Source organism: Lonchura striata, chromosome 8 (assembly GCF_050655825.1).
Source record: "Lonchura striata isolate lonStrDom1 chromosome 8, ASM5065582v1, whole genome shotgun sequence".
NCBI lineage: Eukaryota > Metazoa > Chordata > Aves > Passeriformes > Estrildidae > Lonchura > Lonchura striata.
The window spans coordinates 31099414-31112697 of NC_140710.1; the positions used below are offsets into that span (position 1 = coordinate 31099414).

The 13284-nt window shown below is 43.5% G+C and overlaps 1 protein-coding gene across 10 annotated transcripts in view; it reads left to right on the plus strand.

Annotated features, from left to right (window-relative positions):
• DNM3 (dynamin 3) overlaps positions 1-13284 on the plus strand; it is a 175353-nt gene that overhangs the window by 4042 nt on the left and 158027 nt on the right. For 7 of the 10 annotated variants that reach the window (XM_021545816.3, XM_021545817.3, XM_077785251.2 and 4 more), the window contains exon 1: positions 754-967. The exons of 1 other annotated variant lie outside the window; for it this stretch is intronic. In XM_021545816.3, the coding sequence (XP_021401491.1) occupies positions 822-967 (146 nt within the window). In that variant the 5' untranslated portion in view covers positions 754-821. Of the gene's footprint in view, positions 1-753; positions 968-1724; positions 2429-2461; positions 5022-13284 lie in introns of those variants that run through there. 2 more of the 10 variants (XM_085586849.1, XM_085586850.1) reach the window with 2 other exon arrangements.

Genomic DNA, 13284 nt, shown 5'->3' on the forward strand with positions numbered 1-13284 from the left:
GGAGACTCCACAGCCTGTTTGGGCAATCTATGAAAAATAACAAGCAAGCTCTAAGTGATGTCCAGGTAGTAGAAAGACAAATTACTTATTGGTAAAATTGCCTTGTTAAGGTTTAGGGCTTGACATGTTTCAGTTATCTCAGACCTAGGGAGAGGTTACCAAAGGGGGGAAGGGTGTACCACTCCTAGCTGACACAAAGAATGCAGAATTTAGGGGCTACAAGGATATTTGGCAGAACACCCAAAATAAGGAAGCTACTAATAAAAACTGAGCAAATGTGCTGAAGTCAGCTCTAGCTGGGTAAGAGGTAATTCTGGCAGGGGCAAATTGTGACCATTGACTCACAGACCACTGACCCAAAAACCCCCACTAATTTAAGAGACTGAGCATGCAGACTAATTAGTACTGGATGCAAGAGGATCATTAACCAACAGAAGACAGAACACTAATTAATAAGGGAACTAAATAACTTGTAGCCAATAAACATCAACGCCTTTGGTTTGTTAAAGTCCACAAAAAGGGAAAACTTTTGACAGTTGTCCTGCTGGCTTTGTGGATTTGTCACCCAGCCATTTTTCTGTGCAGAACTACAAATAAATCTAACCCCTTGACTCTGAGCGTGGATGGGCCTTTGGCACAACGGGGGGAAGAGCAGATTTTGGGCCAACCGTGGGACATGGTGGGACCGGCAGCGGGACCCGCACCGGAGGGGGCGTGGCCGCCCACGGAGCCCCGCCCCCGGGCCCGCGGAGGGAGGGGCGCATGCGCAGTGCGCCGGCCGTTACCTGTCAGCGGCGGCGGGCGGAGGAGGCGGCGGCGGGATGGAGGGGCTCATCCCGCTCGTTAACCGGCTGCAGGACGCCTTCGCGGCGCTGGGCCAGAACTGCCTGCTCGACCTGCCGCAGATCGCGGTGGTAGGCGGGCAGAGCGCTGGCAAGAGCTCCGTGCTGGAGAACTGCGTCTCCAGGTGAGGGGCGGCGGGCACGGCAGCCCCGCGCCCCCCGCTGCCCCACACGGCCCGCGCTGTTCCCAGCGGCCGCGGCGCGCGCCCCCTCAGAGCGGCTGGCGGGGGGAGCGGTGTCGGGCGGGGATGGACCAAGGCGGGTTTGGGGGACAGCTCGCGGCTCCGAGCCCACCGTGGGTGCTCGGTCCCCACCGAGGATGCTCGGTGTCCCTCTCCCCGCGGTGCCTCGGGCCCGGCAGCGCCCGTGATGCGATGTGCGCGCTGCGGGGAAGCCGCCGCGGCTCCGGTGCGAGCGCCCGCTCCGGGGTGCGGGGGTGCCCGCTGCCTGAGAGGAACGAGGTGTTTACAGCCCAAACCCTAATTTCGGTGGGATGCTGGCTCTGGGCGGCTCATCCCTCCCATCCCATCGCATATAAATTCGCGCCGTCCCAACGCGCCTGTGGGTATTCGAATTGTGGCGTCGCTAAGGTTGGAAAAGACCTCCAAGATCGTCAAGTCCAACATGCGCACCGTTTCTAACGAATCACTGACAGGAAAAGGGAAGCCTGACAATTCAGGCTGTGCTTTTTGACGGCCAGGCAGTGCCTCTGGAGACATCCCGAGGTAAACATGGGCTTCACGTGCCGTTTGATGAAGTTCCTGCTGCGTTTGCCTCAGAGAGCCGCGGAGGGAGGTGGTGCTCCCGCAGCGGAGCTGCGATCCTAGTCCGGATTATACGGTCGAAATACTGGTGCGTATGATACAAGGACTTTGATGTGCGGAGGTCTTCAGCAAAGGTAATATTAAATGCTGTGACACTCCACAACCTGGCCATGTGTCAGACTGCGATAGCTCTTGATACCCGGTATAAAAATGCTGTATAGTGGTTCTTTGGCTCTCCCTCAGAACTGACTGTGTTAAATGTCAGTTCTTCCTCTTCTTTCTCCTTGAAGACTGTAGCTAGCTACTGGTGTTGACAGTACTGGCGAGTCTCTCAAGTTTGGAAAACATAAATGAGATCCTCGGAAAGCACAATTGGCTATCAAATTATTACTGTTCTCTTCAAACGAGTCCATAAAAAGTATTTTGGTAACCTTCTGACTTCTTGAGCTATGTGTCCACAAAGCTGTGCAAAGCACATGTGCTGAGGGGAAAAAGTACCTTCATTTTTCTTGTCAGTGAGGCTGTTTTGGTCCCTGGGGTCGGGGCTGAGTGAGTGGGCTGTGGGCTGGTGTTGGTCTCTGGCTCCAGCTGTGCTGATGGAAGATCATACTGCTCCCAGATGCTCGTCACTGCTCGGCTGCCAGAGGGATCTGCTCCATCGGATCTGCAGGTGGAGCTGCTCTTTTGAGCCGCCTGGATGTGCCTGGCTGGAGCAAAAGGTGAAAACAGCAGTTTGTGCTGATCCGGCCTGTTTAGCCAGGAGGCTGGAACCAGCTGCACGAGTGAGATGTGGGCACTTCTAGGAGGAATTAGGAAGGAGAGGTAAGGGCAGTAACTGTTCTACTCGTGTAGTTATTCACTGTGCAGCCTGCAGAAACTTCACAACAGTCTCTTTAGAGAAGAGATTACAGGCTGCTATGAAACACCAGAATGTCTCTGTCACATGGGATTTGGAATTTGGATTCTGTCAGCCTGCTTTCAGAGTTCCACATCGTTGTTTTATGGAGTAACTTCTTGAGATTCAGCATGAGCCAATCTGTAGTACCTCCTGACTTGCTACCTTAGAACCTGTTTTAAAAATTACATTAAACTACATAGTTTCAAACCTATTTCAGGAGACTTGAGCACGGATATTTTGTTTGCACCTTTCCTCCAGGCTGAGTACGTGTGGTCAGCAGATGTGCCCTGGCTAAGCTGTGAAAACTTGGTTGTGAACCCTCAGAACCAGATTAATACATATCCATGAGCTCAGAAGAGGATTTTGCTTGTTAAATCAGCAGACAAATGGCCTGTGTCTCTTTTTAGTAAGCCATAGGGTATTCCTGTTTTTATGGGATAATGAAGCTGCTCTCTGCAAACAAGTTTGTTTCATCCACATCTGTCTTAATATGGCTTGTAGAGGTAGAAAGTCTCCCTGTAGAACCATGCTGCCCTAATTTCTCTTTGTTGCTGGTATATTGAATGACCTCTGGCAACCACAGGGCCAACTTCAACTAATACTAACACAGCTTTGAAATTGACACAAAAATAAAACAGACCTTGCATTGCTCTGAAGTTTCAGCATTAATTCTCATGGCTTTTGTTTAGTATTTTTGGTTTGGATTGTTTTGTGGTTGTGAGTTTTTTTTGTGTTTTGTTGGTTTCATTTTGGGTTTGTTTGTTTTTTTTTTACCACATGAATCATTATCATTAGTAGATTTTGAACTCTTAGCCTTCAGAGAGATATTGAAGATCTCTTTTCTTCAAGAATAGCTGTAATTGGTATGAGGAAGGCACGGTATCCTCCAGGGTCTTGCTACAACCGTGCTGCTGGTTGTTAACATGTATTGTCGGTAGAGCTGGGGTGAGGTTGGCAAGGCAGTTTTAACTCTAGGGTCAGGTTGTTATTCCTGCTCTCTGTAGCCACTATAGCACTATGGGTGGGGTGTTTCAGTCTTCCACAAGACCTTTGGTTGTGCAAAGATTACGTTTTTTTTGCACTTGGACAGTAGAAACTATTTTCTGACAGGTGGTATCGAGGGTTACAGCTTCTTTATGGCTCCTAGGAAACATGGTGGCCTGTGGAGGGTTATCCACTATCTCGTTTATGCACTCACTGCCATCATTTTTGGGAAGGGTTGTGAGGAATCTGTTGTGGCACAGTTGTGTGGGCTGGCAGATGGCCTGGGAGTGGGAGCCAGGTCCTGCTGAATAACACATATCCATCACTGCCTCCAGGGTAGCAGCAAGGTCTGTTCAGGCGCACACAGGATCCTTAATGACTACCAGCAGGCAGGGAATATGTTGGGATTAGCTCACATGTATTGTACGTAGATGGTGGTGTTGAATGAGGATGGATTCTGCAGCAGTTATGGGGCACCCAGAACTACTTGTCTCGTTGTAGGCTGGCTTTGAACTAAGCTGGAGCGAAGCAGTGTCAAATCTCCCAATGTATCCATTGCTGTTGTTGTTTGGATTAGCATCCCCTGAGGAACGTGGAAAGTTTCCTCTTTACGTACTGCTCTTCTGTGTGTAAGGAGACAGTTTCTTTTGGTAGTCAAGGACTGTGTGTGAAGGTTTTTCTCTCAGGATTCTGGTTACATTTAGATGGAAACAGAGATTCCGGAGAGCATCTGAGGACAGCAGTCATTTCCATTTACGGGTTAGACCTTCGTGTGTTCATAGCTGGAGCTCATGGTGTGTGTTTGAGGAAATGAAGTTGTCTGAAGAGCAAATGTTCTTCCTACCTCCTTCTGCTTCTCTTTTTAACAAGAGTAAATGTGCCCAGAAAATGTTGAGCCAGCATTGAAGCAAAGGATCTAATGTGGCCTTTTGGTAGAGGTTGGTTGGAGAGCGATTCAAAAGCACAAAGGAGAGTCAAACAACAAATGCCAGCAGATTGCCGGTGGGAGAAGGCACTCGGCCTCTCTTATTCCTGTGCTCCTGAGCAGTTCAGGGCCAGCAGCTTATATGTTGTTTGTGCTTTTCAAACTGGCTTTTGGTAATAATTAGGTTACTTAAAAGAAAGCTACTTGCAGGAAGCAATCCCTGTAAACTGTATTTGGAGAGAAAGCACTTTCTATTATTTCATCTATAGCCAAATGGGTTTTTCAGATAACTGAAAGTACAGACAGCAAGCTGCCTTGTCAGGGCCTCCTTCTTCAGAAATCAGAACCTTGTTTTACTCTTAAAAATAGCAAGAAATTAATAATTAGGTTTCCAGCTTGAAAGCTCTTCACTTCCCTTTCTGCTTAATATAATACAAACTGCATGAGGCCAAATAATTGTTTTATAAGAGATGTGAACTCTCGATTGTAAGCCTGTCAGTCATAATCAAACAGGCACTTTCATTTTAAGAGCCTGAGGTCTGATTGTGTAATTCAGCTTTGCAGCTTTTTGATCTGAGATGCTTTTGACAATCTTAGGGCCACTGCATGTAAGTAGAGCTATTTATTATGACATATGTAGTGATTATTTCTTCTTGAAATTACTGTTCCTCGTGTGCTCAGCTCATTTTGTTCTGCTTGAGATGGCGGTTGTGAAAAGACTGCATTGAGTCATTAGGAGAAGAGAAGGGACTTAAACTCTGGCTGCTAGAGCAGAAAATTTCTCTCAAGAATGTAGACACATATTTAGATTGATGCTTCCTGGGGGACGTGTATTAAGATCGGTGAAAGTATTTTATTCTTTTAGTTACTAGGCATTGACAGAAAAACTTTTTTACAGAAAATCTCCTCTTTTGTGAAACAGGCAGGAAAAAGCTAAGCAGTCAGGCTGAATGCAAACTGAGATACAGAGACGTGGTGCTGTGTACTCTTTTTTAATCTTAAGGATCTTCTGGAAATGAGAGTCAGCCACTCCTTTTCCTGACTAATTAAGACATAGTACAGCTTGGAGTACAGTATTGAGTATATTAGCCTAGTTATCAAAATACTCTGGCGCAACGAAAGCTAGGGTGTCCTGGGTTTTTCATTTATTAGAAACAGCAGCAAATGAGACAGTGGCTCATTTGGGTTTTTCCTTGAATAAGTTTTTGCATTTATACATTGAAGAACAAACTGGCTGTTGAGATGGGATACAGATGGCCTGGTTTTGTCCTTAAATGTAACTCCATTGTTGACTTAAAGTTCTTTTTTTTTTTTTCCTTCAAGTCTTGAGAATAGATATATACGAAGTAAAGGAAATGTGTATTAAAAAAGAGACATGCAAAAATAAAGCTGTTTTTTCACCACCACCCCACATGTAATTTTTTTCCTCTAAAACTACTTTGAGGATTTGTCTCTTTTATTTTTGGCGTTTAAATTTTGCCAATTAGGAAAATCTGTACTGTATCACAAGGCGGGTATAGTGTAGGGAGCTCTGACCTTTATTGTGGCATTGAAGTTCAGCATATCAGGCAGTTTAGGGATGCTAAATCAATGAGTAGCGCTTCGCTTTTGTAAAGTGTACCTGTGAGAATACGTAGTCTTACTATAACTTCAGCATGCTGTGTAAAGTCAGGGTATTGTAGCATTTAGTGAACACAAGTGTAGTATTTGAAGTCTGTGCTCTAGACTTCAGAACAACTTCAAAACCCTGCAAAAAGCAGTGTTCAAAAAAAGTCCCAGTCTGGTCTCGAGTGCCTTGTGAGAAATCAGTGCTGCAGATTCAGTGGGAGTTCAATCCATCAGGGTACTGCAGGTGGCTGCACTCCGTGTGGATCGTTTGTGATCGTTTTTAAAGGAGACTCCTTTGTGATTGTTTTTAAAGGAGAGCAGTCATCTCAGGAGAGGTGTGTGGGTTGGGGTTTTTTTCTTTTTTTCAGACCATGGGAATCTACTGAACTTTATCCAGACTTCCCTGGTTTTTAATACAGAGGCACTTCTGAAAATTTCACAGATTGTCTGACTCTCCAGAGTCTTGTATAATATTATAAATCCCGTTCCTCACTGCCTTAAGGAAGGAGCCTACACTTGGGATTTTGTAGTGTTGAAATCAACAAATGACCAACACCTTTGTTGTCTTGCTGTTTCTTGATGGGCATTGCTGCTGGTGTTTCAAGCTCATGTCACTTTTCTGTGTAGATGAGATAGCAAACAAGGATTTCCAGCTTAGATAAATAGATGTTAGCAATGGGATTGTTCAGATGTTCACCAGTAAACATTGTGTGTGATGCTGCCATGGATTGCAGCACAGACGTGGAAGTGTGGACGCTGCTCTCTGCCACTCTTTACTGTATGACCTCAAACAGCTTTTTAAATATTACCTGCATGTATATCCACACATGCCTTACCTGTATGTAGAATACAGATTTTTATTCCTTTATTTTTGACTTGCTACTGTCTGTAAAGGAAGATGGTAGCATGTAATCTTAAAATCAGTGTGGGATAACTGTGATTGTTGTCTAAAACTTGTTATGCATTTGTGTTTTTTGAGTGATGGCTGATATAGATTTCTGTGTGGAACAAAAATTGAGCCTTGGATTCTGCTTTGAACAGCTGAGATGTAGCAGTTTCCTCATCCCAAAAAGGCACCAGCAATAGCTTAGTCGTTGAGAGACAGAGATCATGTTTGTGGTTTGCCTTCCCTCAGCTGATCACCAAGCAAATTGATGATGTTCCTCCAAGTATTTATGGGTTTCTCAAAAAGTGCCTAGATTGCAGGCTTGAGAGGGAGAGCCTTTTTTGCTTTTTCTGGTTTGGTTTTCTTACTGTTTTTTGGTAGGGGGGTTAAACATAATAAGGCCTTCCATTATATATAGAAGTCTGAGAATTCCCAATTTGCTGTGCTTGTGTGTAAGAGGCTCCTGAGAATCCCTTTAATGATGTATGTCTGCAGTGTAAACCTGTTGTGCAAATACACTGAGAACAGGAAATGAGCATTATTTAACTGTGACCTTGCATCCTTTTCTTTAGCAAGTTGCATGGAGATGAACAAGGCAGCATTATTGAACTAGGGGAGCAAAATCCCATTTAAGTGGGTGCTGGGCTTTGATGTGCTGCCAAGCACTGTTGTCTGTGATAGCCTCTGGAATGTAAAGGAGACTGTAGCTTGAGATAAGAGAGGTTTTCAACCCAAATGTCTGCTGATAATGTCAGCTTTTATAATTTGTGTGTGGAAGTTACACTTTTAATTCAGTACCTGATTTCTTTGTTCAGGTGTGCAGGAGATGCACTCGGTGCTGTAATGCAGATTTCAGCCCTCACAGACGAGATCATCAAAGCCAGAGTGTCCTTAGGCACTTGGTCCCTTGTTTACTCTGTGCACTGCAGATGCCTGAACCGTGCACACCCATTCCGTGGTGCTCAGCTCTAGAGGACGCCTGAAGCTGCCTGTGTGTAACTCACCTGCAGGGAACAGACAGGGCTCTGCATGGCAAGGATGGGAACCGCTGAGAGACATCTCTGCTCTGCTGCACGTCAGGGGGAAACGGGCTCTCTTCCAGCCCTGCTCATCAGCCGAGCTGGAAGCTGCTGAAGAAGTTCTGACATAATCCATCAGAGGCAGTGTTGGGCCCTTGTGTGCTCACCTGTTTATTTGTTCAGGTGCTAAACAAACGTTGGCACAAGATCCTCAATGTCTGTCAGATCTGAGAAAGAGGCTAAGAAACTCGGGAGTCTGGACTGAGACCTGCAGCCTAATGACTTTGATAGTATTCTGGGAAGCAGCAGCACAAAACACTCTTTTGGTCAGACTTCTAATATAAATTTTTATTGGGGTAATAATTCAGTTTCTGGTGAGCAGAGAGATGGGAGATCATGGCTAATATTAAATTTCACTGTTGAGCTAAACAGACTTTACAGAGTCCTGGAAAATATATTAATCTGCACGTACTACAGACTCAGAGAAGAATAAATGGGCAGGTAGAAAAGGATAAAATGGCTAGAGAAGAGAAACTTGGATCACTTGTTTTGGAAACAATCTCCTTTTCCCCCTTCCTTCTGTAGTTGTCTTCCTGTCAATAAATTAATGCTCTTTATATATACTGTATATATATATACAGTTCCCACTGTGTATGCATTCCAGAGGGAGTACAGGAATCAAATCCAGTTACATTCCAGCTCTGCAAAATGATCTGAAATGGCTTGTACTGTACAAAAAAAACCCGTAATTGTACAGTTTGACATCTTGTCTGCTACAAAAGAAATGTATTTTCATGATGTTTCTGAAAAATTCTTGGATTTTACTAGGATGTGTCACAGCTGACTGTGTACTGTGCTACTGTTTAAAAGGTCTGTATTGATGGATCCCAGCTCAGGACAGTGGAATATGGGAGGAAGAGCAGCAGATTGTTTTTTCTGGGTTTTTGGAATTCACAATATCTAAAAGATTTGTCCTGACATAGTATCAAGAGGCGAATTATTTCTAAATGCAAATATTTCTGTAGAAATTAGCTTCATGTAGCTGATATGCCTCATTTGTTGGGACATGTTTTCTTTCTGATCCTTGCAGTCTGATTTTTATCTCTGATTTTATTATGGAGGAAAACTTCTTACTCAAATCTTTCTAAAGAAACATTGTTAATTGCATTTGGCAGCTGGAAGTGATTGGGGGAAAAAAACCAAACATCCAAGGTCTATTTAGAGCACTGACAACAATTTAAAGTGAGTAAAGAATTTTTGTTGTTTGTTTCTTGTGTTGAGATACAGAATCTTGCTGCATTAGTATTCATCCTGAGAATGGATGGGCTTTTATGCACCAACATCCTATGCAAATGAGTCCTTTCCTAAAAGCAAACATATCTGATTAGGGAGAATAAGTTGTCCTGCAAAATCTCCTTTATTCTGTTTGACACCAAAATTCTGAGAATTGTTGGGCTTTCTTTGTATTTTGTGCTTCCTTTCTCCCCCTCCCACCACCACTTGGAACTGACGGAGAGCACCGTTGGGCAGGAAATAGCAGAAGCTTTTGTAAAATCTTAAAAGGGCCAGAGGAAGAAGGGCATTTTCACCCATGGAAGGAGGATGATGCAGCAGAGGCTGGCAGGCTGCCAGGGAGGACAGATGCATCGTGCATACCGTGCCTTGCCCACGAGCCTGCACATTGCCAGCTTCCCCCTCTGTTCAGCCAGCTTCCCCCAGCACTGCAAACAGAGCACTCTTCATCTCACACCCCTGGGCTTCTGCCTGGCAGGTTCTCATGCCTGTGCACGGCAAGTTTGCAGTCCTGGAAACATTGCTGAGATTTTAAAACTTTCTATCATGTGGAAGAGATTTCTTGAATCCTAGGAAGTGCATTTTCTTTCCTTGAGCCAGTGAAGTCTCACCTTTTTCTCTGTGGCAACATGATGTGGAGTACTGTCACTGCTGTCAAAATACAGCATTAGATTGCTCTGAGATGGTCTGTGCCTTCCTAGACTTGAATTTAAATGTTCTCTCCTTTGGAGAACCTGTTGATTCCAATTTTGATTAGTGGAAGATTTCACCACTGGGGCCAGAGTAATTTTTGGCACTGATTTTCTCATAGCCCTATCATGTCTAATGGGGGAGATGTAACAACTTCTGGCAGCTTGTTAGGCAGAAATGCTGCTGCTACTTACAGGAAGCATCTTTCAGATCCAAGAGAAGTATAATGACAGGGATTTCTGAGCCTGCTCTCTCCCCAGTTTTCTGCATGAAGAGGAAATCTCAAGCTTTGCTTTTTCACCAGAGTGGTGCCTAAGAACTGGCATTGAGCATATTTGTTATGGAGGTGGCCAGTTAGTGTGACTGGAATCCCTTGCCAGCTTATTTGAAGTTTTTCAAGGGCTTTTAAAAAATACCTTTTTTTGGTCACATTTAGAATCAACACTCTCATAATCCCACAGCTGGGTCTTTTTGGGTAGACTGTTTTTTTAACATTGCCCTCTGTTTTATTTTTTATAGTTGGTCTCAATTCCATAAAGGAGTGGAGGGAAAAGGGACCCAAAGACACATTTTAGGCTGCTAGCTGTAGTGCTGTGTAAGATTTTCAACACTTCATTTTTTATTTTCTTAATTCAACCCATGTTCTTACTTGAAAATGATGGATAGGATAATTGGAGTGTCCCTGCTTTGCTGTTGAGGTCCAGTAGTTCAGCAGCGGTGGTGAAGGACATTGATGGATTGGAAAATGGTTTCTCAAAACCACCAAGTCTATGTACCCTGCTTGAGAAGAGGAGGAATTGACAGCCTGAAGGTATCTGGATACTCTGCTTTTTTTGCCCCTAAAGCCCTGCATGCACTGAATATGTAGTTACTGAATATGGGCTGAATATGTAGTTACTGTGCTTGATTGAGCAGGTTAATTAAAATGATCCATCAGTAGAAGGAAGATTTACCTTGAAAGAATGTTTGCTGTAAACTGAGACCAAATGTGAACTAAGCTCCAGCCATCTCTGCTATGTGATTTCTAAAAAATACTGGAAGGATCAGTACAGAGCTTCAGGAGCTGACACATCTGACATCACTAAAAATCCACAACCTCTAAAATGCATTTAGCATGCCTGGTAGGCCTAATTGAGATAGGTATCACTGGTCTTCAGTAAATCAGATTAATTGTCTTGTACATCTTCCTGTAAGGCCCATTATGTTAGTCCATTGAACAAAGCTGTGGGAGACCCTTGGTTGACAGACATTGTGCCAAACAAAAAACCACTTACTCTTCTGTAAGTAATGAAAGGAGCTGAGGGGTCAAGTGGTGACTGACGATGAGAACTGCTCTCTGTACTTGGAGCTGATGCGGAACAACATAGATGGCCAAGTTTCAGTGTCATGTAGAAACATGACTGTGTTATGGAATTAAAAAAGCACGTGGGCACATGGTTGAGAACATCAAAGCACAAGAGGCAGTACTTCTTGAGAATGTGTCCTAGGATTATCTTTGTTCTGTCACTTGAAGGGTAGCGTGTCTTCTGTTGGTGATGACAACTCTCATGGACTTAATTCCTAAGAAGGCCTCTGCGTAAATGCAAAATACATTTCCCATCTCTTGGACATACCTTGCTTTGTAATGTATTAAAAGTGAGTGAAGGATCTGCTGCTGGATCCTCTGTGGGGCTGGTGAGCACAGGAGCAGGTGAGATAGAATGAACACATCTGCAAAATAGGTCTGCAGATGTATATTTTTAGCATTAGGAGTTCTCCAGTTACAAGTTACCTGGGTGTGGTTTCTGGGCTTTTAAAACCTGATGAAAGAAGTTAGAAATATTTCATGCCTCCCATCCTCAGGCTTACACTGGACCATGTTTTTTCCTATTTCTGGAGTTTTTTAGCACTTTGCTTTGAGGCTAACTATGAGAAATGGGAGAAAAATGAAAGCTTTTGAGTACCTCTGTGTGTTTTCCACAGAACTTGGAGATGCTGTAGGGACATGTGTCAGTGTTCCTGTGAAACTGTGTGGTCTCTTGCACAAGGCATGGTCATGCAGCTGCCAGTATGGGCCACAAGTGCTCCTGATGTGCCAGGCTGGAGTTGTGTAAAACAATAAACACTGCTGGAAAAAGGCCCGGGAAAACTTTTGACTTTGGGCACAATTGCAATTAAAGCTCTGTTGCATTCATTAACAAAACTTGGGAATAAAGGCTTGTGGGGAGTGCTACCAATGCACTGTTGTTTTATTAGCTGCTGATGGATCAGGGCCTTTCTGCATTTGAAGGTGGTTTAGGGTCTTGGGATGGACTTTGTGTTAGTGGGAGAACTTTTGTGCCATTGCTAATATTTTCTGGCACAATGAAAAAGATAGGTTGTTTCTCCTTCTCTGTAAGAGAACTCTGGCTCTTGTCTTGAGCCTGGCATGTTTCTGTGCTTTGTGAGAAATGTGGAGGCTTTTTCTTTGGAGGCAATCCTGATTTTTTTTAACAATTCATCACTATCAATTAGAATTGTTTGTAGCTCTTTAATTAATGCAGTTACTGTGTAACCATTGACGTTTTTCTTGGTTATTTGATTTCCTGGATTGCCCCTATGTTTTGTATGCATTAGTTATATTGGTATTGATGTAAATTAGTTGCCATTTATCCTGTGTGATACTGACCATGTAACTGATCTAAGCACAGGACATTTCTCAGCCCTATGCTGGCAAAGAAAAGCAAATGTAAGCTATTCTTTTGAAACTACAAATAAGTTTTAAACAGTGATGCATCATCACTTTTCACACAAATTGGGCATTCTTCTGTTTTGTTTCATCTTTTCTATTTTTTTTTTAAACATAGTAAATACTGTTAGTGTGCTAGAGATCTCCTAAATGTCGACTCTGTCTGGAAATCCCCCTGAAACACATTATGTTTATTTGTTTGATGTGTTTTCCTTTGTAAGCTACAGTCCTGCATTATGATGAGACCACCTCACTGAGGAGCTCCTCTCTAGTTTGCTTTTCAGCATTTCCCTAGTTTCTGCCCTTCCTGAAATTTCCATCTCTTCCATGAGGCTCTTCAATTAATGAGTATTCTAATTACTTTTTCACCTTAAAGCCCAAACTGGCTTGTTATTATAAACTGCTGATGTGTTGGTATGGCAAACTTGTTTCACCATTCTGTGGCATAAGTTTGAGACCTAGCTTTTAGCAAGTCAAATTCAATCTGTTCTATGTTCCTTTATGCATTAAACAAACAGTAGACACCAAACTTAGTAGATACATTTGTCCAGATCTCTGATACTGGAAATGCAATACTAGAGAAGACAAACCAGCTTATGTTATGCAGTAATATATGATATTATAATATTAAATAAAAATAAATAAATGAAATAAAATAAATAGCTAGT